The sequence below is a fragment of the Bactrocera tryoni genome, chromosome 4 (assembly GCF_016617805.1).
Source record: "Bactrocera tryoni isolate S06 chromosome 4, CSIRO_BtryS06_freeze2, whole genome shotgun sequence".
In the NCBI taxonomy this organism is placed as follows: domain Eukaryota; kingdom Metazoa; phylum Arthropoda; class Insecta; order Diptera; family Tephritidae; genus Bactrocera; species Bactrocera tryoni.
Window position 1 is genome coordinate 19,613,510 of NC_052502.1, and position 23,562 is coordinate 19,637,071.

At 32.8% G+C, this 23,562-nt stretch overlaps 1 protein-coding gene across 1 annotated transcript; it reads left to right on the forward strand.

Moving 5' to 3' along the window:
- LOC120774798 lies at positions 1-23,410 on the forward strand. The gene is made up of 4 exons (XM_040104590.1): positions 1-72; positions 3,160-3,590; positions 21,937-22,217; positions 22,286-23,410. The coding sequence occupies exons 2-4, from the start codon at positions 3,490-3,492 to the stop codon at positions 22,963-22,965; spliced, it is 1,062 nt and encodes a 353-aa protein (XP_039960524.1). The 5' UTR covers positions 1-72; positions 3,160-3,489; the 3' UTR covers positions 22,966-23,410.
- The last annotated feature ends 152 nt before the right edge of the window (positions 23,411-23,562 follow it).

Below are 23,562 nucleotides of genomic sequence, written 5' to 3' on the forward strand. Positions count from 1 at the left end.
CGAACAGTGCGGTAAAAACTTAAATTTATTTAGAACTTCTATTCGTGCGTTTTTTTGTGTGAAGATTCAACGGTGAGTGAAATTTATTTTTTTAAACCCTTAAATTCATAGTTTAGGAATAGCACATCAATTTGCAAAATTGTTACTATATCTTAGATAGGGCTTTTCATATTGTTAAGGTCGCATAATATGCCTTGAAGGCCGCTGATATCGTGCGGTATGCGTCCCGGGCTGCAGCGCGTTCGTGCCTCCGCCCCTGGCAATTTCATCTTTCATTTATTGTGTTTTGACGCAATTGAGTTTCTTTTCCTGTGCTAAATGCGCAAAAAAGGAATATAAATAAATGTGTGCCGCAAATTGAATGGATTCCATTTCCATATTAATTTGTTATAATGAAAAACTTACGACAACTTTTAAGCTGTGCAATAATTAGGTACATATATTAAGAACAAAGAAAGTATATACATATGCACATATGTATGTATGTAATACAAGTTGCGCCTGCAATCAAATCATATGTTTGGAACAAACGCGTCTGGGCATTATATATTATACATATGTATGTACATACATACATATGTTTGTTGCGTACTGGCTTGCATTTGAATTTCAACTTTAATAATGTCGTTAAGAATGAATACTTTCTAAATTACGTACGTAATTTTTATTTAATTTATGCCTCGTTACTGCGTATGTATGTATGTATGTAGGTGCGTATGTATTTCTATACCGGTGCGTGACATTTTATGGAGTTTCCATACAAACCGCTATTAATTCAATAATGCAGTTACTTCTTTTCGACAACATGATGCGCAGTGTTATATAAATATATATAATATTTTTATAAATATAAGTATGTACATATGTTCTTCTTGCGAAGCGCTGCAGTAGCAATATAAAATATGCTAAAACTATAGCCGCAACTTCCATGTACATACATAATACATCAATATTCATTTGTATACGCCTTATATACATACGTACATACATTGTTAAAAAGAAATATCAAACATTGAAAACATTTTCATTTGCGGCCCTGCGACGCAATAACCACAGACAACAACGAAGGCCAAACAGCTTTTCTAAATACATTCATATGTAGGTTTACATACATATGTATCTTTGTGAATATAAAAATCAGCCTTTTCGTCGTCTTGCACCTATGTATGTATACTGTACGCCATGTGTGTCCAGTACAGCGGGAGGTAATAGAAGACGCCATACTTAAAACTCCATTACTTTGAATTCGACATAGCTAACTGATTCCCAAAAGTTGTAGCTAGGTAGTAATCTTTAAAGAGTTCTTGAATAGAAGTTTTCGTTCAAAATTTACGAATTCAGTGTAAACTAATTCCAAATTGCAGTTTTGTGCCCTGTGTCAGTACCTGTATTATATTTATAATGGCGTCGTGTACCTGAAAATGCAGGTAGAGCGGTAAAACTATAAAACGAATACTTATTTTTATTTGACAGATGCTATTTTTCGTACAAATACATTTTGTATAACTTATCGTATATTAAATATAAGATATATGCATAAAAATTGCTTATTTCGCTTCCAAATGTAACTATTTTATCAGCTTTCTATGTGTAGATACATATCAGTTAGACAAAAACGGTTACCTAGCCTATTTGGAAACCTTATCTGGTCAGCTGTTGTTACAGCAGAAGGCATCACAATTATTCTCATTTTCCAACACAAAAGTTAGGTACGCCCTTAAGAAGGTAGGCAGATTTTAAATTTGTATACATAAATTTGTGTGAAAATAGAAATGTTATTTGAAATGTCACATTTAAAAAACAAAGAAAAATCTGTTTGCAGTGTAATCTGGAAAATCTTTACAGAGAAATCCATCAATTGTAAGCGTATGCCATGCATATGTTAAAATTTTAGTAGAATTAGGATATTGCCATGCTGCTATGCATTTGTATCTATCTATTTAGGATCTACCCAAAGTCATATACCTACTTGCGACCTTATCTACTTGTGAAAACACAGTGCTTTCTAAAAGTATATTTGGGTAGATATGTGCATACATTTATGCATGTGAGTATTATATGTATACACGTGCGTATGCACATATATTTATGTGTGTGGGTAAATCATTGATGGATCTACCGTCAAAACACTTAGACATTTTGTGAGTTACATTATACCTGTATGTCACTCAGGCTTGATCGTTTACCAAAATGGTCGACTTTTTATTTACTTTGCAAATACATAAGGTCCTTTTCGAACCTTGCCTATAAATAAAGTACCAAAATGGCAGACTAAATATATTTACTTTGTAAATACATAAGGTCCTTTTCGAACCCTCTCGATAAAGGAAGTATTGATGTACAGTTTTATGTCAATATATTGTACATGTGCATTTTTCGGTTATGACTACAAAAACTACCCATTTCCGTTCTGTGAACGACCAATACAGTGAATTATCTATTATTATTCTTACTTTTAAATAAAAATTTGAGTAATAAACGCCATTTTATATTATTACTCCATTTTTATGCATAACTCTCTATCTTCCTATTATTCCTATACTTTGGCTGGTGTTCCATTTTGTTATTTCTCCTTTTTTCTTTGTATTCACAAATGGAAAACAATTTTTACCAAAACAAAATATGTACGATATGCTAAATTTTTGCGTTTTTGGTAAAATGCCAGCATTATTCTTCGCCTTGTTTTCGAAATAGTACACATAAATCCATTTTTGTAAATATGTACACACATGAAAGAAAACACGAGATTTAGCCGCAAATGTGATTAAAAAAAAATAACAATAAATAGAATAAAATATGGTTTCTTGTTTTGTTGAAATATGGCGCGCGTCAGTTTAGTCTTGGTGTGATCTTTGTAGTGCTGTGCATATACACAGTACAGTATGTATATACACATTTTCTGTTTATAAAAACGTCATTTTGCCAAAAAGTCGCTGTTTCAATTCTTTCCTTTGCGCTGTGCTGGCGTTAATATTTTGCGCAAAAATTTGGTCCAAGGAAGGTTCGAGTTTTCATCATTCATTCTCGCGCTTTTCACTATATTTATGTACATATATACATGCTTTGCATTTGCAGCCTTTTATATATTGTAAATACATATGTATATTGCGGTCTATTTCAAATAGTTTGCTTCATTCACAATTTTCAATTTCTCTCTAGAAACGAAAGTGACAACGCAAGCTTGGTCAGCGGCCAGCAATTTTTGTATGAGAACGCGCTGATCGACGAAGTGCTACGAATTTGGTGCAGCAATACTTCATAAATACCAATTGCAAAAACCAAAAAGTAAAAAATAAAAAATATTACACTAAAGTTCAAATAGTACACAGTGTGTTGGGCAAGAATTGCAATTATGTTGTGCATTTTTTAATACGTTAAATATTCAACTTGTGCTCGATTAAAGTGTGGTGTCTAACAAAAATAGCAAATTTTTGTTTTTTATAAAAGTCAATTAATATAAAAACAACAAATAATTAAATACAAAACACAATGCAAGCGGTAAAGGCGAAATTGTCAAATATTTCCATACCATGGAGGCTAGTGTTGAAGAATGTCGCAGCGATTGTGATATCTTTGGTAGCATTGTCATGGTGAGTATTCCTACCAAAAATTTCTATGACAACTACAATTACACAAAATTACCCCACTGCACGCATTCATTCATACAAATTTCATAAAAATATTAATATTCATAAAATTTTTGGCTACCCACACATACACCTACACATACATACATATACATGCACATATTATTGCTTTGCTTTTAAATATTTTATTTGCAGTATTATTAATTTTTCGAACAAAATATTAAAGCATACATTGTATTATTAATTGCGAAATGAAGAATTAGTGGCACATTAGAACATTCTGCTGTGCAATATAATTTTAATTTTGTATTCCAACGAATTATTCTTGTTTGTGTGTACATTTATACTGATTCTCTAGTCTTATTTACTACATTCAGTGTTGGATTTGTTGCCGTTTTCCCCACAAATATGCTCAAATTTTCTTCTTCGCCATTCGAACGTGATATTGTGAAATTTCTAAGCGCTTTTTGTAGAACACATTTTTAATTATATAGTAAATAATTTAATATACTTGTGTATATAGTTTGGTGTGTGGCAAATCAACCATCGCTTTACGGAGTAATAACCCGAGTTAATTACCTTGAAACCAGTGCGCGACTTGCAAGAAATGTTCATACATACAGTAGTCTCTATACACATCTAATACTTACATATGTATGTATGTATATACGCATCTAATACATACATATATGTATATAGCCGTTTACATTTTTTGCGATTACTTGATTACTTTTTTGGTACATTCATGGTCACAGCAAACTAGTGATTTGAAATCAAACCAGTGACTTATTTGTAATAAATATATACACTCATCTGTATGTAGGGAGGCGCACATTTGTAATTGATAATGTATATGGGTTTAAACGTAAGCAAATATACATACATACATATGTATGTAATATTTGATCATGGACTATATGACCAGGACCAAGAAGAAAACAATATTTTCACGAACCTTAATACAATTGTTAAGAAGAAGAAGAATTAAAGGCTCCTTTTTAACCTTTAGTTTTTTTCCGTTTTGGCCTCATTTAGGAGCGCCAAGATTGTTGGATCAATCAAATCAAGCATCTCTTTTGCAACCTCTATTCGAAGTTGTTTTTTTTTTTACAAGAGATTCAAGATTCTGGTCTTTTGGAACGAGCCTACCATTGATACGCTTCATACCCGAAACATTAACCAAAATGTGTGTAAGAGATGTTAAGATTCTCTGATATGCCAATACTAATCACAACTTGATAATTTTCAAACACTTTATCTTAAACTTTTCCGATGTTAACATAATTAACGGAGAGGCGAGATTTCGATGATGGGTTTCGGTATCACGACTAGCCTTGTTACGATCGTGCACTTGCGGTAATTGATTGTTGAAGGATTTTACACTCAATAATTTCTTAGGGGAAATTATATTTTTTTTTTTGGAAAAAGTCCTAATGTTTATAAATTTTTTTTTTGTCACCCTAATAATAATGCTTTATATGTACATTCGACTCATGCAATGAACATGAGTTAGCACTAAAGTAATTAAAGTTTTACCTAACGGAGAGCTAAAATTCCCATTTCTAAATAAACTGAAAGCACAGCAATTTTCTTCATTAGTTTCTAAGCACACATGCTGATTCTTCCAAAAAAATCTAAAACATATCACTTTATATCGAGTACGTTATGTACATACTATGTAAGTCAACGCTACAGCAAATTCTTCAGATTGGACCACTATAGTATATAGCTACCATACAAACTAACCTATCAAAATCTAAATAAATATATTTTTATACTCTTTTGAAGGGAATTATATCTTTTGTTGGAATGAAGTTAAGGTTTTTTCCTGTTTTATTGACAAAAAATATGGTTGCACCCTAATACTCAAAACAGATACGTATTTATGTATCATGCACATACATATATAATATATTTTATGCGAGATAATAACAAACCCATAATTGGAGGAAATTGTCTGCCAAAGATATTTGCGGTCTAATGTGTTCAAAAAGCAGGCGATACGTTGACGCACTGACCATTTGCTGTTGATCAACAAAGCGAAAATTAAGACACAGAAATTACAACAAAAATGGCTCCTCAACATATAGTAAATAACAACGGAAAAGTCGTTCATTTAAAAATAATATGTGACACGAATAATTGAAACGCAGCAAAGTCGAAAGAAGGCGGTCGGCATGTCGCAGCTACGACAGGAGGTAGCCGCGCACCCATTAAAAATTGTAAAATTTCGGCTGCCAAGTGGGGGTGTGGAGGCGCTTGTTGATGTCTGTTGACTAAAGATCGGTTGGCAGCGTACGATATTGACAAAGAGTGCGTTTTATTTTCGGTTTATCTTATTTTAACGCGTAATTTGGGTCAAAGAACTGAAAGTCGTCGGAAGCCGTCGTATGCACCGTACATATACGAGTTGTTCCCAAATCGTTCTATCGTTAACAAAATTGCTACCGCAAAAAGTGAATAAAAACGAACAATAAATAAAATATAAATAAAAACCAAAACAAAAATAAAAATAAATGCAAAAACAAAAACAAAGGCGGAGGCAAAGGCAAAGGCAAAATGCGACAGCGGCGCGCCGGTGTGATGACAAGCAACATGTGACTCCACCGCTTGGCTGCGACGGACTCAAGTGGGGGCCAATAATTGTTTTACAATATGAAAACGAAAATGCTGGTATTGCACATGTGCATACATATAAACATATGTATGTCCATATAACATACAAAGCTGTTATGGTAGTGCAAGTGGGTGTGTTTGCAATGACACTGCGGAGAAGCTGGCCATACAAATTAAAATCTATATATAAATATGTAGCATATATAGTACGTACTATATAGTATATGAATATCGAATGTGCTCATTTAGTTGCAGATGAATGTGTGTCTATCTAGATTTGAAAGCTGTCCGTCTGCCCAGTGTACTTGCATGTGACTTGTTGGCTGTTGGTTTGAATTTTGTGCGTTCATATGAGAATATGTAGCTACCGTTAGATACATGGTTATAATGGTTTACACCGGCATTTTCAATAAATAATATGTATAATAAACAAAATGTATCTAAAATGAGTTATTCACATCTATTGCATATGTAGTTTTCACACATATTTATGTCTATATTTTCATAAATTTGTAGATAGAGTGCTTTCAAAAAAGTATATATAAATGTATGCATGTACATATGTATAATTACAGAATGTCTTTTGGCTGGATTTTAGCATAGCATCTCTCGATTTCGGATTTAAAGATCCGAATATAGTCCGGCGTTGGACCGACCAAGGTTATTTTTTGAAAAGAAACCCCGGTTTTGGTCTGGCCAGGGTTATTTTTATTTTTTGAAAAGAAGTTCTACGCGAAAGAACCGAATACATCCTGGTGTTGGTTCAAGTAGGGTTATTTTTTGAAAAGAAGTTCTATGCAACAGAACTGAAAAAACCTCGGTGTTGGTCCGACCTGAGTTATTTTTTTGAGGCTCTACGCGAAAGAACCGAATACACGCCGGTTTGGACCGGGCAGTGTTATTTTTGTGAAAGGTGGTCGTAAGCCGCAAACGCAAAGAGAAGCTCTACGCGAAAGATTGGACCGTCCAAGGTAATTTTTTGAAAATAAACCCCGGTTTTGGTCTGGCCAGGGTTATTTTTATTTTTCGAAAGGATGTTCTACGCAAAAGAACTGACCTCGGTGTTGGTCCGACCAGGTTTATTTTTTTGAATCGCGACCGAAAGCAGTCAACGCAAATGGAAGCTCTACGTGTACACGTCGGTTTGGACCGGGAAGAGCAAAATGCAGTTCTATGCAAAAGAACTGAAAAGATCTCTGTGTTGGTTCGTGGGGAGTAATTTTTTTGAAGCGCGGCCGAAGGTAGTCAACACAAAAAGGTGCTGGTTCCAGTAGGTATAGCCCGAAGTTGGACGAAGTTCAACGCAAAAGAATTAAATATACCCCGGTGATGGATCAAACAGGGTAATTTTTTTTTTAAGAAACCGCCTCGGTTTTGGTTCGGCGGTTATTTTTTGTGAAATGCGGCAGCCAACGCCAGTCTTGGTTCATGTGAAAGCTGAAAATTTAAGTGTAACTTCATTATAAATCAACGAAACACTTTAAATATATAACTTTAATAACTTAAAGTTCAAATATCTCCAAAACCGGAAGTCAGCGGCAACTATATACATATACATATATATATGTATGTATATGTATATTCTTTCGTAATGCATTTTAATACCGAAATCGGCTGATGCTTTTCAAAAATGTACTCTGTCGTTTTCTTTTCAAAATATTATCATACTCATATGACGAACATGCTATGTACAAATGTATACGCTTTGTATGTATGTATGTATGTATGTACTTTTACTTTGCGACGTGCCTCTTGAAAATAAATATATACATATGCACATTTTGCATATTTATATCAATTTACCGTCGTCTGACACATTTCGATGCCGACAGCGCGATTACTTACATTAATTTATATATGTACATATAGTCGTATATACATACATACATATATACATACGTACTTGTATTCATACATTTGCTATGGCTATAGTTAAAAATTTCAGCTAAAAGAAACGACTTTGTTTAAATGGGTTAAATGTTTGGAGTTTTTTCTCTCTTAAATATCGTAAGCTCATAAAATATATCAAAACTGCGAAATATTAAATAAAAGAGCAAGGCTTTATACAATGTCCATATTTATAATATATTGCGAATTATAAAAAAAATAAAAAAGGATTAACTTCAGCTGTTCGAAACTATAATACCCTTCACAAGTGCATTTCTTATAGCCGAAGACATTATAAAGAGATCTTTATCTGGGTTTTGGTCTGTCGGTTTGTATGGCAGCTATATGCTATAGTTAACCATAAAAAAATTTATTTTGATCGGCCAGTATTGCTATCTGATTCGATTTAAACAATTTATTCGGAGATTATAGCGTTGTTTTAGACAATAATCCGTACCAAATTTCATCGTTCAGTTTGTATGGCAGCTATATGCTGTAGTGCCATATTCCTATTCCGACAAAAAAGCATTTTCTTGGAGAGAAAATTACGTGTGCATAATTTCAGATCGATATTTCAAAAACTAAAAACTAGTTCGCGTATATACAGGCAGACCTACTAGGCGAAATTTGCTCATCTCGTTACGTCGATCATTTATAGAGTTTCCGACGTTTTTACTGGGTATTACAAACTTCGTTCGCAAACTTGATATACCCAGGGCAAGGTATATTAATGTCCAACGATTTAAGTCGATTAAATAATAATAAAAAGTTTTGGATATAAGATCTGAGAATAGAGAGACAGTAAAGTTGGGTTAGATTGAGATGGATTTTCTTGGTTAAGAACTCACGAACTATGTTAAAAATGTATTTCGAAATACGGTGTTTGTCATGGCCTTCTCTTGCCGACGCCGAAAAGCAAACAGATTCCATGAGAAAACTCTTCATGTCTGAAATACGATTGGAGATATGCCGAAGAACGTATGAACTTGCTCCGAATAGGGTTGTGCCGAGCTGACATTGCTTCACTGGTTAAGAAAGCATTCGATAACGTAGAACCATGTGAATGTACCGAAACTAGGTTCTACATTGTGCTTGTATCTCATTATGACGAGTTAAAACAAATGAAATCTTTATAGATTATGAAAATTAAGTGCTTTGTTTTGATTTGTTGACAATAGCTTACATTTTTATAAAATATGTAATTAATTATTATTAATATTATAATATTGCTAAAATTCAAGGTCGTACTTCAGTTCCAAGAAATGCCTTTAAATTACATATTGTATAATATTTAAAAGAGTACTTGAAGCTCAGTCTACGTAAATATTATATTGTATTACTTCACCACTAATGCTAACTACATACTCTAGAAACATACTATATATTGTTATATACATACATATGTATGTACAAATATATGTATATAAAATATTTACAGAGCGACTTTTGCTGCTAACGGCTAGGTAGAGTACGGCAAAATATATTTTTATATTTAAAACGTAATTTTATTGCGTACATACAGTTTTAGGCGGCTTATTGGAAACATGACTAAATATTGTACGGATTAAATATAAGGGTGGTATATGTAGGGTGAAGAGGGGTGGCCACAGTTATGTACATATGTGATAGACACAGCTGCTGTGGAGTATACGTCAATTTTTTCGTATACCTTCGGAAAAATCGACAATTCAATATTTTTCCCAACCACCCGTTTAGGTTACGTGTTCGAAAATATGTATTTATGTATTTTTTTTATATACTCCACCTTCTACATATACTGACAAGGGCACTGTAATGAAAGTCACAGATTACTTGTAAAATGTGTGTGCACTCTCACATATTTAATATGTATAATTCTCACACCTTTCTAGAAATAGTTTACCGTTGCTACTTATTACACAACTAATCAGGAAAATATGGAGAAAATCATTACAATGTGTCTGCCTTATATTTAGCTCGACACATACACTGTATAAATGTGTCTTTCCTGTATACATATATGTACATACATATATGTACATATATGCAAGTATGTGTTTTTGTGTAGCACCGAAATTTAATTGCCGCAAACAGTCAATTTGCAGTTAATTATGCAAGCGTAGTGTTTTATCGCTCATCCTCACACAATAAACATATTTATCACTTGACTTGTCTATGACTACATGCTTGCATGCATGTGTGTGTGTGTATGACTAAACCCATGCTCATCACCTTTCTAAGATGCAATGAGGTGTAGCGCGACGACGATTCACCTAATTACTAGCAGCACAACAGATGTTATTGGCTCCTGCTCAATTGCAATGATTTCGCACGGTGCCAAGAAAATCAGCTACGAAAGTCAATTTTGTTGAGGTTAGAATTACATAAATGATGGCATTTATATACCCTTCCCATATATGTAGTATATTTAGTTAGGTAAGTTACATATGTAACATAGAAAATTTGTATTTACCTTAATATTACGTAAACATAGCGAGCACACGTCATTTGGATATTTTTAAAAAAATTCCTTACGAATTTGTGTGCTCGCCAATTTGAGTTCGTTTATCCGACACTATCTTCAATGAAAATTCCATATACACAGATAGCTATGTTTTATAGTATATATTATATTGTACATAGTATATGCATTGTATAAAAACTATTTACTTTAGTTGTAAAATAAAAATGCCAAGTAAATATTCGATAATGCGCTGTCAACTTTGTTTTTGCCATGACGTATCGTTCAATGATAAACAAACAACGGTAAACAATGGCAGTTTTCGTATTTTACAACCTTTAATGAAAACAAGAAAACACGGTAATTTCGGTTACACCAAAGCAATATAATTTTGACGATCTTGATTTTGATTGATCAATTTGTATAGAAACTATGTGCTATTGTGATCTGATCTGAACAATTTCTTCGGAGATTATAGCGTTGGATAGGATTAAGATCCATGTCATGTGAAGCTTTCTTGTCAAATAAAAAAGTTTTCCATACAGCAGCTTGAAATTGATTGTTCAGTTTGTATGTAGTACGTAGATTCCAAAGTTTTCCGATATCAACGCTTCCGAGCAGCTTTTTGAGGAGAAAAGTGTGCAAAATTTCAGATCGGTATACTTGTACGTTCGAATTTTTCTGCTGGTTGTTACAAACTTCGTGCTAAACTTAACATAACTAATAGTACCCTTTTTGGGTTAAAAATGTAATAAACATGTTTTTTTTTTCTTATCGGATTTGAAGAAATGCTGACAAGTAGGTTATACTAGAACACAGGTATTCACTTCTTTTATTTAATTTCTTAGAGGCTTTATTCTTATTTTTAAAGTCGCTTTCGATGTATTTATATCTCTCCAATCTGATATGTTTATTTTTCTGTTTTTTTCACTGGTGTTCTGAAATATTTTCTATAAAAAATCCTTGAGATTTTCGAAATATTTTTTACGTTTGATTTTCTAAAGTCACATAAATGAACCAATTTTTCTTAAGGGGCTATATATGGGTTTACGGGTTAAAAAAATCGAATTTTTTATTGTCTTACAACACCTCTAGAATATTGTGCTAAATTTTCAAGTCGGTCCGAGTAATAGTTTCGGAGATACAGCCCGGAGAACTTATGCACTCGAGGCTAGCTGGGCTAAGTGTGCCGTCTTTAAACACGTTTTTCTAGAAACTGTTTTTGAAGTCGGTTGGCAAGATTTCTCGAGAACTACTCAGATTGAGATACAAGTCTTAGAAGACTTGGTTGAAGGACTTTTGTCTATTGATGATATTGATAGTTATACTGTTTTACTCGAGGGAACCCACGTAACCCCTTAACAAACATTTTTATTACCTAAGCGAGTGTTCTTTTGACGCTCACTAACAAGAGATCAGAGCAGATATAAGCACAAATTTATTTACATAATTCTTAAATGTTCCTAAGTATTTAAAGAGACATGTAATACAGTCCGCTTGCCTACCTATGAACATACTCTCTCATACATTCTCTCGCAAATGACTAGTGTAAAGAAAGCTCAACAAATGTACTTTGTACATACATATGTATGTATGTATATATATATTTCTTTTTCTTATCTCTGTATTTACATTCGCCGCTAGAAAAGCAAATAAATATTTCTGTCAAATGAATATAAATACATAATTAGCATACATACATATTGTATCACATTTTGACTCAGCCACTTACAGTGATGTAAAGTTTATTGGCAGCGTTGCGGTAAATACAAGTGGCGTGACATTTTTATTTTTCTCTCACAAGTTTTAATTAAAATTTTATAGTTTTGAGTTTGAGTTTGGTGTATTGAACTTGCTATCTATATATGTAGCCAGCTAGTTATATATCTTCGAAAGTAAAGATATAGCAGTTACTAAATTTTGTCCATCTTTTAAATAATTTTTTTCTAATGAGGCATGTGGAATTAAGGCATATAATACATACAAATATCTCATGATCTGGCTAGAACTATTTTAATTATAAAAATATATCCTCGCTAAACGCATTTCTTCTTTCAGCCAGTTTGTTTACATTTCCAATTCGCTGCACAACACTGTATTTTTTGTTCAAATACAAATTTGCTTGATAAGCACTTCTTGCTCTTATCGCACATTGAAATTGAAGCGGAACACCTCATGAGTATTTACATATACTTATGTACATACATACACATACATACATACCTCAATAGTGGGTAAACATTCTCACATACATATGTACATAACAGCAACTATGTAGTTACTTTTACTTATTGCTGATAGCAACGGCTATAACCGCGTAAGCGATTTCTACGCCAGTAAAGAAGATGATAACAACGGAAACGTGCCTCTTATTGCGAATTGCGTAGGCCCCTTATTTTTATGAGCAAAAAATTAAAATAAAATAGCTTAAGCTACTAGTTTTTAATAGAAATTATGTGGGTCAGATTCATAGGTGTAAAGTTGGCAAGTGTTTGTATGGCTTTAAGAGATCACTCACTTTGAGGCACTTAATTGAAATATTTTATTTACACATTAATAATAAAAATTCTGCACTTAGATAAGTGATTTCACTTGCTAAAATCCCTTGACTTTGTTATCGTTGTCATTGAAGACATATGTACATATACATATGTACAAATATAGACACCTTTCTATAAAGAGTAAACAAGAAAATAAATAATAATTAATCAATGTTTTTATTAAATACAAATAACGTAATAAAATATATCTATCTTCGTACGAGAATGTATGAAGATCGTAAAAATATATATGTACATATGTACATATATTCTTGTGTACATACATACATATGTACATTTTACTGGCAGAAGTGACGGATTGTTGCCATAAAAATGCGAAGAGACTAACGCCTACTTAATAATTTTAGGTGTTTAATACTTTCTAATTTTGTTATTTACTATACAATGGCATATGTATTTTAAGAAATAATAATTATAATTATAATAAAAAGGTGAATGTCCATTTTATGTGCTGAAACTGACAGAAATCAAAATTGAACCGGACTGACAGCAAAAAACATGTTCACGTATTTTAATACAAAACTTTATTATCGGCTTCACTTCTTATAGACCTCAGCTGAGATGACTCTGAAAGTCTTTTAGGAATTTTATTTTTTTTCGGCACCTTTTTGTTGCGCTATTAGCTAGATTATTGAGCGGTTACGACGGTATATTCATAAAAACACGTCTCACTGCCAGTAATGCTGTATAAGTTGGATGTAGGCTTCTTAGTTACGTTGTCAATCATCTCTTTGAGACCTCTAACAGACTTTATTTTTGAAAAAATACATTATTCAGTTCCGTGTACGAGTTTAGGTTTCATTCATAGCTTTATACCAAAACATTAACATAAAATGTGTGTAGTCGATTCATAATAAATATATAGAGGCTTCGATCCCCTTATGGAATGATCTCTTGCCAACACGACGATTTTCAAGTATTGTTTCTTTGGTTTTTTTGTTCTCACCGTCATTAATAGAGGAGTGCCCCTCATTTTCAATGACTTCGCAACCTTCATTGAGTGCTTTGTACTACTCAAATACATTTGTTTGTGACAAAGAAGACTTCTTTTTTAAGGGGATACATGGGTTTACGGGTTTTAAAAAATCAATTATTTTATTATCTTATTAAATTCTACAGCACCTCTAGAATATTGTCCTAGGTTTTCAAGTTGATTCGAATAATGGTTTCGGAGATGCAGCCTAGAGAACTTGTGCGCTCGAGGCTAAGTGCGCCGTCTTTAAACACGTTTTTCTCGAAACTATGTTTTCGATGTCGACTTGACAAGATTTCTCGAGAACTACTCAACCGATCTTCATGAAATTTTACACAGGTCTTTGAGATACAATTCTTAAAAACTTGGACTTTTGATTTGGATTTTTTCTCTATTACAAGTATTTGAAAAAAAAGTGAAATTTTCAATTTTTTTTTTGTAAAATTGTCTGCCAAAAATCCCATTTTCAGTTTTTTTCCTTCGTCCAAGTTCTAAGTTAAGGTTTCAGCTAAAACACGAATTTTTTCACTTTATATGATGTTGTAAGGAGTTATCCTTACGTTCTGGCGTTGCAATAAGTACTTTTTCAATATTTTCATCCATTGAAACACACAAATTTTCAAGCAAACTCGTCTTTAAATTTTTTCCATGGCAAAATTCACCGGATGAACAGCTACCATCATAAAAAATATTACACCAATTTTTTCTTTAATCCCACTTTTTTGGTTGGTAAAGAAATATTTCACTACTAATTATTTACCAAACGTGTTAAAAAAACGCTTCCGCTTTCTATTTTCCATACAATTGAACATTTGCGTGTGTTCCCATGTAAAGTTAGGGGGCATCATGTTATTCTCCACAAAAGCAAGTATTCTCACAATAGGCCATTTATTGTACAATATATGTATATCCGTAGTATTTTTATACATACATACATATTGATATATAATAATACCTATCTATATACTTATCGCTTATATTAATTACTATAAACACTCGCAAATGAATCGCTAACCTGTGAGCCTTACTGAGCAAAGCGCACATTCTTCACAATTAAAAAAACGTGACTCTATGCAATTCCACATTGATGAAACACGAAAAAGAATAAATAAATGTTGCTTTCCAATTCCGCATGCTTTTTATCTTGCCAAAGGTGAGCATGTGTACACAGTAGGCGTTGCAGCTGCACACAGTAACGAACGTGAAGCTGATACAATCTGGGTTTCCAGAGTTCTGAAGCAATGAAATTGTGCCCTTAGGGCCTTTGCTTTTTAACTAAAGAAGAGTTCATTGTTTGTTTTAATTTAATCATTAATATTATAGAGTTAATTATTTACTTAAATATGATTCGCAATTAATTAACAATTTTGTTTGAATTTTAAGCTTAAATAGACTACACGTTTTGTGTCATTTTGTTGCTCATTTCAGATAATATTACAGTTAATGCAATTTATCTCTGTTTTCGCTTTGTATTTGCTTTGCCTTTGTGTTGCAGACATAACTTAAATGTCAGTTAATCAATTACCTGTTTAAATTACTTAATTAGCGCATAAATTACATTAACAACCAGCGTTAGTATGTGCGCCCCTTTAATGAATCCAAGACGTCTCTGAATGCAACTTGTGAGCTCGTAGTATTTTTCCTTTTTTGTAGGCATAAAACTACTTGCCATCTGTGCTTTAAATACACTTATAAGTATATGGAATATACTATACTTATTTCAAAGCGTCTATATAAGTACTGCCTTTGTATGCAAATAAAATTCTTTCATTTCTTTTCTTTGCTTTTAAATTTAGTCTTTTTGCACTGCTAATGCTTGCCTATTATTTTTTTTTTTTTTTTTTGCCAGTTTCTTTAAAATTCCAGTTAGCCAGTGTTAATAGTAACAAGTTTCGAGTTCATCATTCTTTGCGACCTTCAACTCGCTATTTGGACTTTGTTTATAGCATAATTCTGTTTTAACGGTGTTTTTGCTATTATAGTAAACATTTATAAGTTTATTTTATTATTTGTTTTCATTTTTATTTTTATTGTTTTTTTTGTGCGTAGTACTCCAAATATATATTTACATATATGTACATACATACTATACATCGGGTGATAAAGTTAAAGAACTTTTATTTGGAATAAAATAGAGTGAAATTTTGGCTTTGGTAGTGACGGAAAAGTTTTCGGAAACAAGATGTAGAACACTTACACGATTTTTCCAGTCCTTGAAACACTTTTTATAAGCACTTTTTGGGATGGCTTTCAGATCCTTCAGTGAATTGTTTTATCTCTTCGATCAGCTTAAAATTGGTTCAATGGAGCGCTAATTTCAGTTTGAGGAATAAGAAAAAATTACACTGAGCCAAATCATGTGAATATGGTGGTTGAACGATAGTATTCATTGCGTTTTTGGCTTTAAATTCGAATATCAAAAAAAACAATAAGCATTACGTTGATTTTTGAGTAGATTTGGGGTGGTTTTTTTGGTTTCGGCTCGTTTTTTTTCTTCTATTCCGATGATTGTTGACTTATTTGCATGTCAAACTCATAAATCCATGTCTCATCGGCAGTTATAGTGCTCTCAATGAATGTGGGCTCAGAATTCGTACGATCAAGGATGTCCAAAGAGACCTGTTTTTGGTACTCTTTTTGAAAAAAATTCAGCTTTATCGAGACGAGTCGAGCAAGAACGCGTTTCATACCCAAATATCCACCAAAATTATTCGAACGGACTCGCGAGAGATGTCGAACTCTCTTGCAATTTCTAGCCTGACGATTTTCAAGCACTTTTTATACTTTCATCAGTTGAAGAGGTCGAAGGTCGTCCAGGCCGTTGTCCGATATTTTTATCCATTGTAAAAATCGCAACGCACTACTAAGATGTACCAACTTAAGAAGCTGCTGTAAATAAACCGGTTGACAGACCGCGGCCATTTTTGGCATAGTAATTAATGACAGTCCTGCCAATTTAGCAAAATACATTTTTTTGAAATTTCATTATCCGGGGAATTTAATTATAAATTCCGTGTGCTTTTTTGTCACAATTTGTAGCCATAGCGTCTGGGTGTTATGAATATCACCTTCTCGTTCCAATTTCGTATAAAAATTTCGGCCTTTTCTCACCAATAATTCTATTTCCAAATGATCAGTCATAGGCAGTTAAGCAGCATTGATCATTGGTTCCAACAAAAAGTATACTGAGTCAAATTCAGTTCACGAGAGAGCAGCGAGCTCGGGGACATTTTTTCCCGGGCGCGCAGTTTTCCTCGTACTATATTTTTTGGCAGATATTTTTCTTCAACAATTCATAAAAAGTTGTCTATTTCTTGATATGATTCAAAAAGGTGATTCCAGAAAATTTGCATCGCACTTTTGCGCGAAGACACAATTCAATGTCAATCAGAACTTTTTAATTTGATTTGACAGCTATCACTCTAGGAATTTCTAGTCAGTATTTCTAAGCTTAGTTGAGTCATAAAAAATTTTTCTCTAGCACTCTGGCTTTGGAGAGACTATCAGTGAAGAACCTACATACTTATGTATATTAAACCCTGAAGGAATGAAGAAATAACTTATTATTTAATAATATTAATTAAGCATATTAGAAAACAACACTGACCAGTGACAGCCGAGCGTACATCGTCGCCTCTTCTTCTGTTCGCTCGCTCTGGGCGCAATTGAGTGACGGCGCAAACAGCTGGTTTTGTTTTTAAATAATATAACTGGTACTTCTAAGCTTCCTGCTTATACAAATACAAAACCGACTTAGATTAGAACTATACTTAGCGATATACATACATACCTATGTACATTATATGAGTAGATTATGGTAAATTGCTAAATATTTCACTACGAATTTGTTTTAACCTCTTTTTATCTTAAGCAAAATTAAAAACTCAAACAAAAACAAGAATAACTTGTTTACATTAAGTTTTGTATTGACCTAAGTTGAGTTTTGTTTGATTTTTGTCAGTTAGTCGTTCGCTGGCAGTCGTAATTTTTGGTACTTTTGCTTAGCGAGAATTCCCGCCGTTGTAATTTTTGTAAAAAAGCTATAAAACTTGTGAATAAATAGTATGTACCTACACACATAGAAATAACTCGTATATACATATGTATGTAGTACGTTGTAGTATGGCGTAATTACGACAACACTTTTTGTTTCATTGTTGTTTTCTTTCGCTTTTTTATCGTGCTGCGCATCCGGTGGCCAGTGTAAATGCGCATGTGCCGTCAACGCAGCTAGTGAGTGGCTACAGCGTGTAAATGAGAATCGAATATGCACTGTAATTGACTTACAAGCGTGTAAATAAAATGCTAAGATCATACAAATGAAGCTAAAATTCGAAAATGCATTTGTAGCAGCTGTGCGGTCAGCTGACTTGCAACGATGACAGTCAGCGCCATTATGTAGAATAAAAGTAACTGTTCATTCAACATTGGGAAAACAGCTGTTTGTTATTTCTAATCTAATGGCTCCAAATAAATGCGTAAAACATTGGAGTCATAGTAATGATTTTTGAATAAATTTAAAACGTTGTTCCGTGCAAGTGTGAGACTTTATTGAATGCGTATTTAAACCTGTTCACACGTGTTTGGTTCGAAACAAAATATACAAAATTTGATTCGTATGTACATATGTACATATGAATGTAAAATGTTTGAAAGGTATACTGTGAACTAGACTTTTGAAAAATGCGTTAAAAATTGTTGAAAAATGAGTTAAAAATTGTTGAAAAATGAAGCATTAAAAAATTTTATATCAATTTTTGAGATCTTTTTAAAATTGTATATTATATTTTTTTTAAGCAGAAGTGCCTGTTTTTTTAATGCTTGGCATTTTTAATATAAGTCAATATGTAAATTTAAAATTGTAATATTAAAAATTACATTTGCGGGTTAATTTTAAATTTTAAAATTAAGCTATCAAAATTTTTTTTATTAATTTTAAAGTATTTTTAAAATATTTTACTTTTTTTATAATTCATATTTTTTTTTTCAAAGTATACCATTTTAAATATACATGCTTACATACATCTACATACATATGTACATACAAATGTATGTATGTATGTAAGTGCATCAGTAGGTAATTAAAAAAATATTTATAACTGTTAACTCTTAATATATGTATGTATATTATAATAAAAAATGTTTTTAAAATACATCATAGTTTTTTAAATATTTTGAGTGAGTTTTCAAAATCAAATTTAGTTGTTGTGATGTTAAAGATTATTTTTCCAAAATTTGCTCACTTAGAAAAAAATAAAAATTCCAATTATACCTTGAACAGGGCATATTAAGTTCGAAGAATGCCTCCGGAAACCCTACAAATTTTTCATATAAAAATTATCACATGTCGATTTAGCCATGTCCGTCTGTCTGTCTGTAATATATGTATATATACATACATATGTATACGCGAATTAGTCCCTCATTTTTTCAGATATCGATCGGAAATTTCGCACAAATCCTTTTTCACCAAGAAGCTGGCCATTTGACGGAACCACCGATATTGGACTACTATAGCCTATAGCTGCCATATAAACTGGCAGATCAAAACCAAGTTGTTAAAATATTGACATCATGCTCTTGCACATACATATGTATGTACATACATATGTATGTACATAAGTAGACACATGTGTAGATGGATTTGTGTATCGTCCGCTTTGTTTTCCAACGCCCATTAATTGTTGGCTTTTATTGAGCGAAAAGTCTTCTACAAATAAGCTATTTTTGCAAAGTTAATTGATACGAATATACATATGTATGTACATACATACATATACAAATGTATATAGAGGATGACTATATCTACATATGTATGTACATACATGAACCATACGCATAACACAATCAACGAATTTAAGTAAAATTACCTTAAACTATATGAAAGTTTATCAAGAACAATAAATAGAACGCATTTTGTGTTTGTAAACAAAACGGTTGTGATATCGCGTTGTGTAAGCACACTTGATGTACATTCATACACCTACGTATGTATACGTATAAATTTGTATTTTGGTTTGTGTGAGTGCCTGCAATTAATTTTGTCTTATCGGTTGATGATTTCACGCGGTATTCCTCTTGTTATGAGCAATGGTGTGGCGTTTTTCACCTGCACACACCAGCCTAGACAGCTGTCTACAAGTACACACACACACATCTCTTTCTATGGCTCAGTGTATGAATGCGTGTTTACGAAGTGTGTATGTGGAATATATTCACTCGTACGTCGCAAAAATCAGCTGATAATTCGATAAAGTGAATTTTGTTGTTGTTGCCAGCAATCTGTTATTTTCGCTTGTGTTGTTATTGTTATTGACACTGCAGTCGGTGCTTGTTTGTGTTCTTACAAAGTTAGATCATTTATTTTGGTTCCGTATTGTTTGCAAGCACACAAGCCTATGAATATTTGTATATATTTATAAGTGTGTACATATATTATAACACCATGTATGTACATATGTATATTCTAATAGAGTACATATGTACATACATACATACTACATACATACATATATAAAGTAGATGGTAATTATAGCAAATTGTAAGCAGTCTAATGCTGATGGAATTGAAACATTGCATATATTGCTTACATATGTATGTATGGCATCAAGGTCGAACACCTCTTAGTGGCTTAACTAAGCATAAATGTATAAAAATAAGTATGTGTTGATATACATATGTACATGCATATGTGCATGTGTATGTATGTATGTATGTTGCATGCGTTTTGATTAAAGTTACATCTGGCAATGGTGCCCATAATATTAAACTGCAAAAAACATTATGATATAATTATTTTCAAAAAAAATTACATTTCAAAAGATAGAAAATTATATTCGTTAAATAATATTAGATATTATTCGTTATAAAAATACTTCTATATACATTGATGTAGGCAATTTTTACATACACACCATCTGATCAAATTTGACCCGGACTGATAAGCAAATAAAATAAATGTTCATGTAAAAATTAATAAAATAAAATATTGATTCGATAAAAAATCCGAATTCGTTCCGGAACGGGAACGGAATAAAAAATCTTTATCTTATAAAAAAATCTATTATCGCTTCAAAATATACTCTTTTACGTTTGCTATAAGCCTCGGCTGGAATAGACCTCAGTGCCTTTAGCGAATTTAGATTTTTTTCGGTTTCGGTTCATTTTTGGAGCGGCATATTCTCTCAACATTTTGCACAGTTTCGAAGTCATATTCTTAAACTAACGTCGCGTCACCAGTAATGTAGCGTTTGATGACTGTAGGGTCCTCAGTTGACAAGCATCTATTTTGAGACCTCTACTTAACGTCGTTTAAGCAAAACATTCAAGATTCAGGTCGTTTGGTACCAGTTTGGCACACGCTCCATACCCAAAATATTAACCAAAATGTGCTGAGTCGAAACATAAGAGTTATGGAGATCCTCTATTCACTTGATCCGATGTCAACACTGATTTTGAAGCACTGTTTCTTTATCTTTTTCGATGTTATCGAAATTGTTAGATAAATTCCGTAGTAAAAATCGCCAACTATTTCTGTCGTAAATAAAAAGCTGTCAAAAATACACTAATTGACATATGAAGATCAAACTCTACACGTACATACATACATAAAATCATTTACCAATCTGGGGAAAAAATGTTGTACAATTCGGTTTACGCGTGCAGTTTCAACTGATCAGATCAGGGTCATATTTGATCAGCTGGTACATGCACTTACATATTGCACATACAACTATTATGATTTTTGTTTTTTTTTTAATAAAATATTACGCTAACCCTTTACAAGTTTTTAACTTTTTTTTTTTAAATCTGTGAACATAATATTATAATAAACATAATACTAATATTGTCTTAATTCTTTTAACTATTTAGGCTACACCTTCGTCCATTAGGCATTTTCTTTCTATCGCTATTCTTCTACTGGATTTATAAGACGCGCTGCAACTTCCGAATTATACCACCGCCTGAATTGCAAAAAATTGACCAATTTCGCAAAGAAAATAGAAAAATGTTCGGCGCATCCTTGTTTACTGTTGGAGGAATCCTTGCGTTCGGTGGTCCGATATTAACAGGTCTTTCTCTGGGCCTGGTGTTAGTGGCGACAGCGGTTATATTAGCGAATAAGGTTGAATATGAGGCTTTACGAAGAGAGCGTAAGTTTTTTTTTTATGATAAAATATCCCATCAATAATATTTATGCATATATTTTTTTATATTTTAGGACGCCGTGGCAAACGCTGTTATGACGACTACAGTGGTAGCGAAACAGGGACCGGCACAGAGACAGGTACGGACAGTGAGTCCGAAACGGATGATGAATTTTTGCCAGACACAAGCTCAAATAATCTTGTGCTATTGGCACGTGCAAGCGATCAAGCCTCATACTCTATAAAGACGGAGGACATCGATGATAAAGATGATGATGGTGATGACGCTAGTGATGGAAGTGATGATATACCATCAGAGCTTTTAATCCCCGACTCCATACCGGAGTTGAATGAAAACTCCACAGATGATGATGATGATCTGATGCCGGTCATCAATGTTGATGAACTAAATGCAGATCCGCGCACAATTGCCAGTAATATACGCTTTGAGAAGTGTCACTTTAAGTCTGACTCCTCCTCATCATCGGAGGAGAATTTGTCGAAAGGTTTAAATTTTACCGATTCGGCAAAACCAGTCAACACCGCCACGAATGATGGCGTTGTTGCCGCCTTAGTCGCCACAACATCCGCTCAAGCACTACTCGAAGGTGGCAGCAAGCTACTGCCTAGCCTTGTCAGCGGCCTAATCGGGCTAGGAAACAAAAATGTAGCTACCAACAACAGTAGCAAAAGCAAAGTAAAGGAGGAAGACCGCTCCTCCGAAAGTGACTTTGAGATCATCGATCACGAATAGGAACGCAGCTTATAATATTCCCGAGTCCAAAGAATAATATATGTATGTACATACATATATTTATAGATATATTAGTATACTGGCGAGGAAAGGTAATTAGTAAGTGAAACACAATTCAAAATAAATACAGTTGTACTTATTTTTAGCTAATGAATTTGAAAATATATAAACTATTATTTAAAGGATTTGCATCATATTTTTAGTAGCAGCTTGTTTTTTTAGTTTAATTAATAAATTTCATTTTATTATAATTTTTACTATATTATATATATGTTCATTAATTTTTTGGCAATCATTTTATCCGTAATTTGTTTGTAGTCCACTAAATTCCTGATGCATCCTTTAAATATCAACCATTCTCCTTTTCAAACAATAATTACAATTTTTTAACATACAAAATAATACTGAAAACTTACAAAGACATACATATGTATACATATTTGCCCCTACAACCAATTTACTTTTTAAAAATATTGATCTCAGTTTAAACTAAATAATATCTTTTTTTTTTTTTGCTATGACTCGTTTCCTCAACATTGATAATCTATTTGGACGCAATTTTTCGGCGGTGTTTTTTAACAAGAAAAACGATAATTT

Excerpts from the sequence above, each read along its gene's own strand:
- LOC120774798 (XM_040104590.1), top strand. The coding sequence starts at position 3,490 with ATGCAAGCGGTAAAGGCGAAATTGTCAAATATTTCCATACCATGGAGG. Across the intron at positions 3,591-21,936 it reads TCTTTGGTAGCATTGTCATG|GCTACACCTTCGTCCATTAG; the intron begins GTGAGTATTCCT and ends TTAACTATTTAG. Across the intron at positions 22,218-22,285 it reads TGAGGCTTTACGAAGAGAGC|GACGCCGTGGCAAACGCTGT; the intron begins GTAAGTTTTTTT and ends TTTATATTTTAG.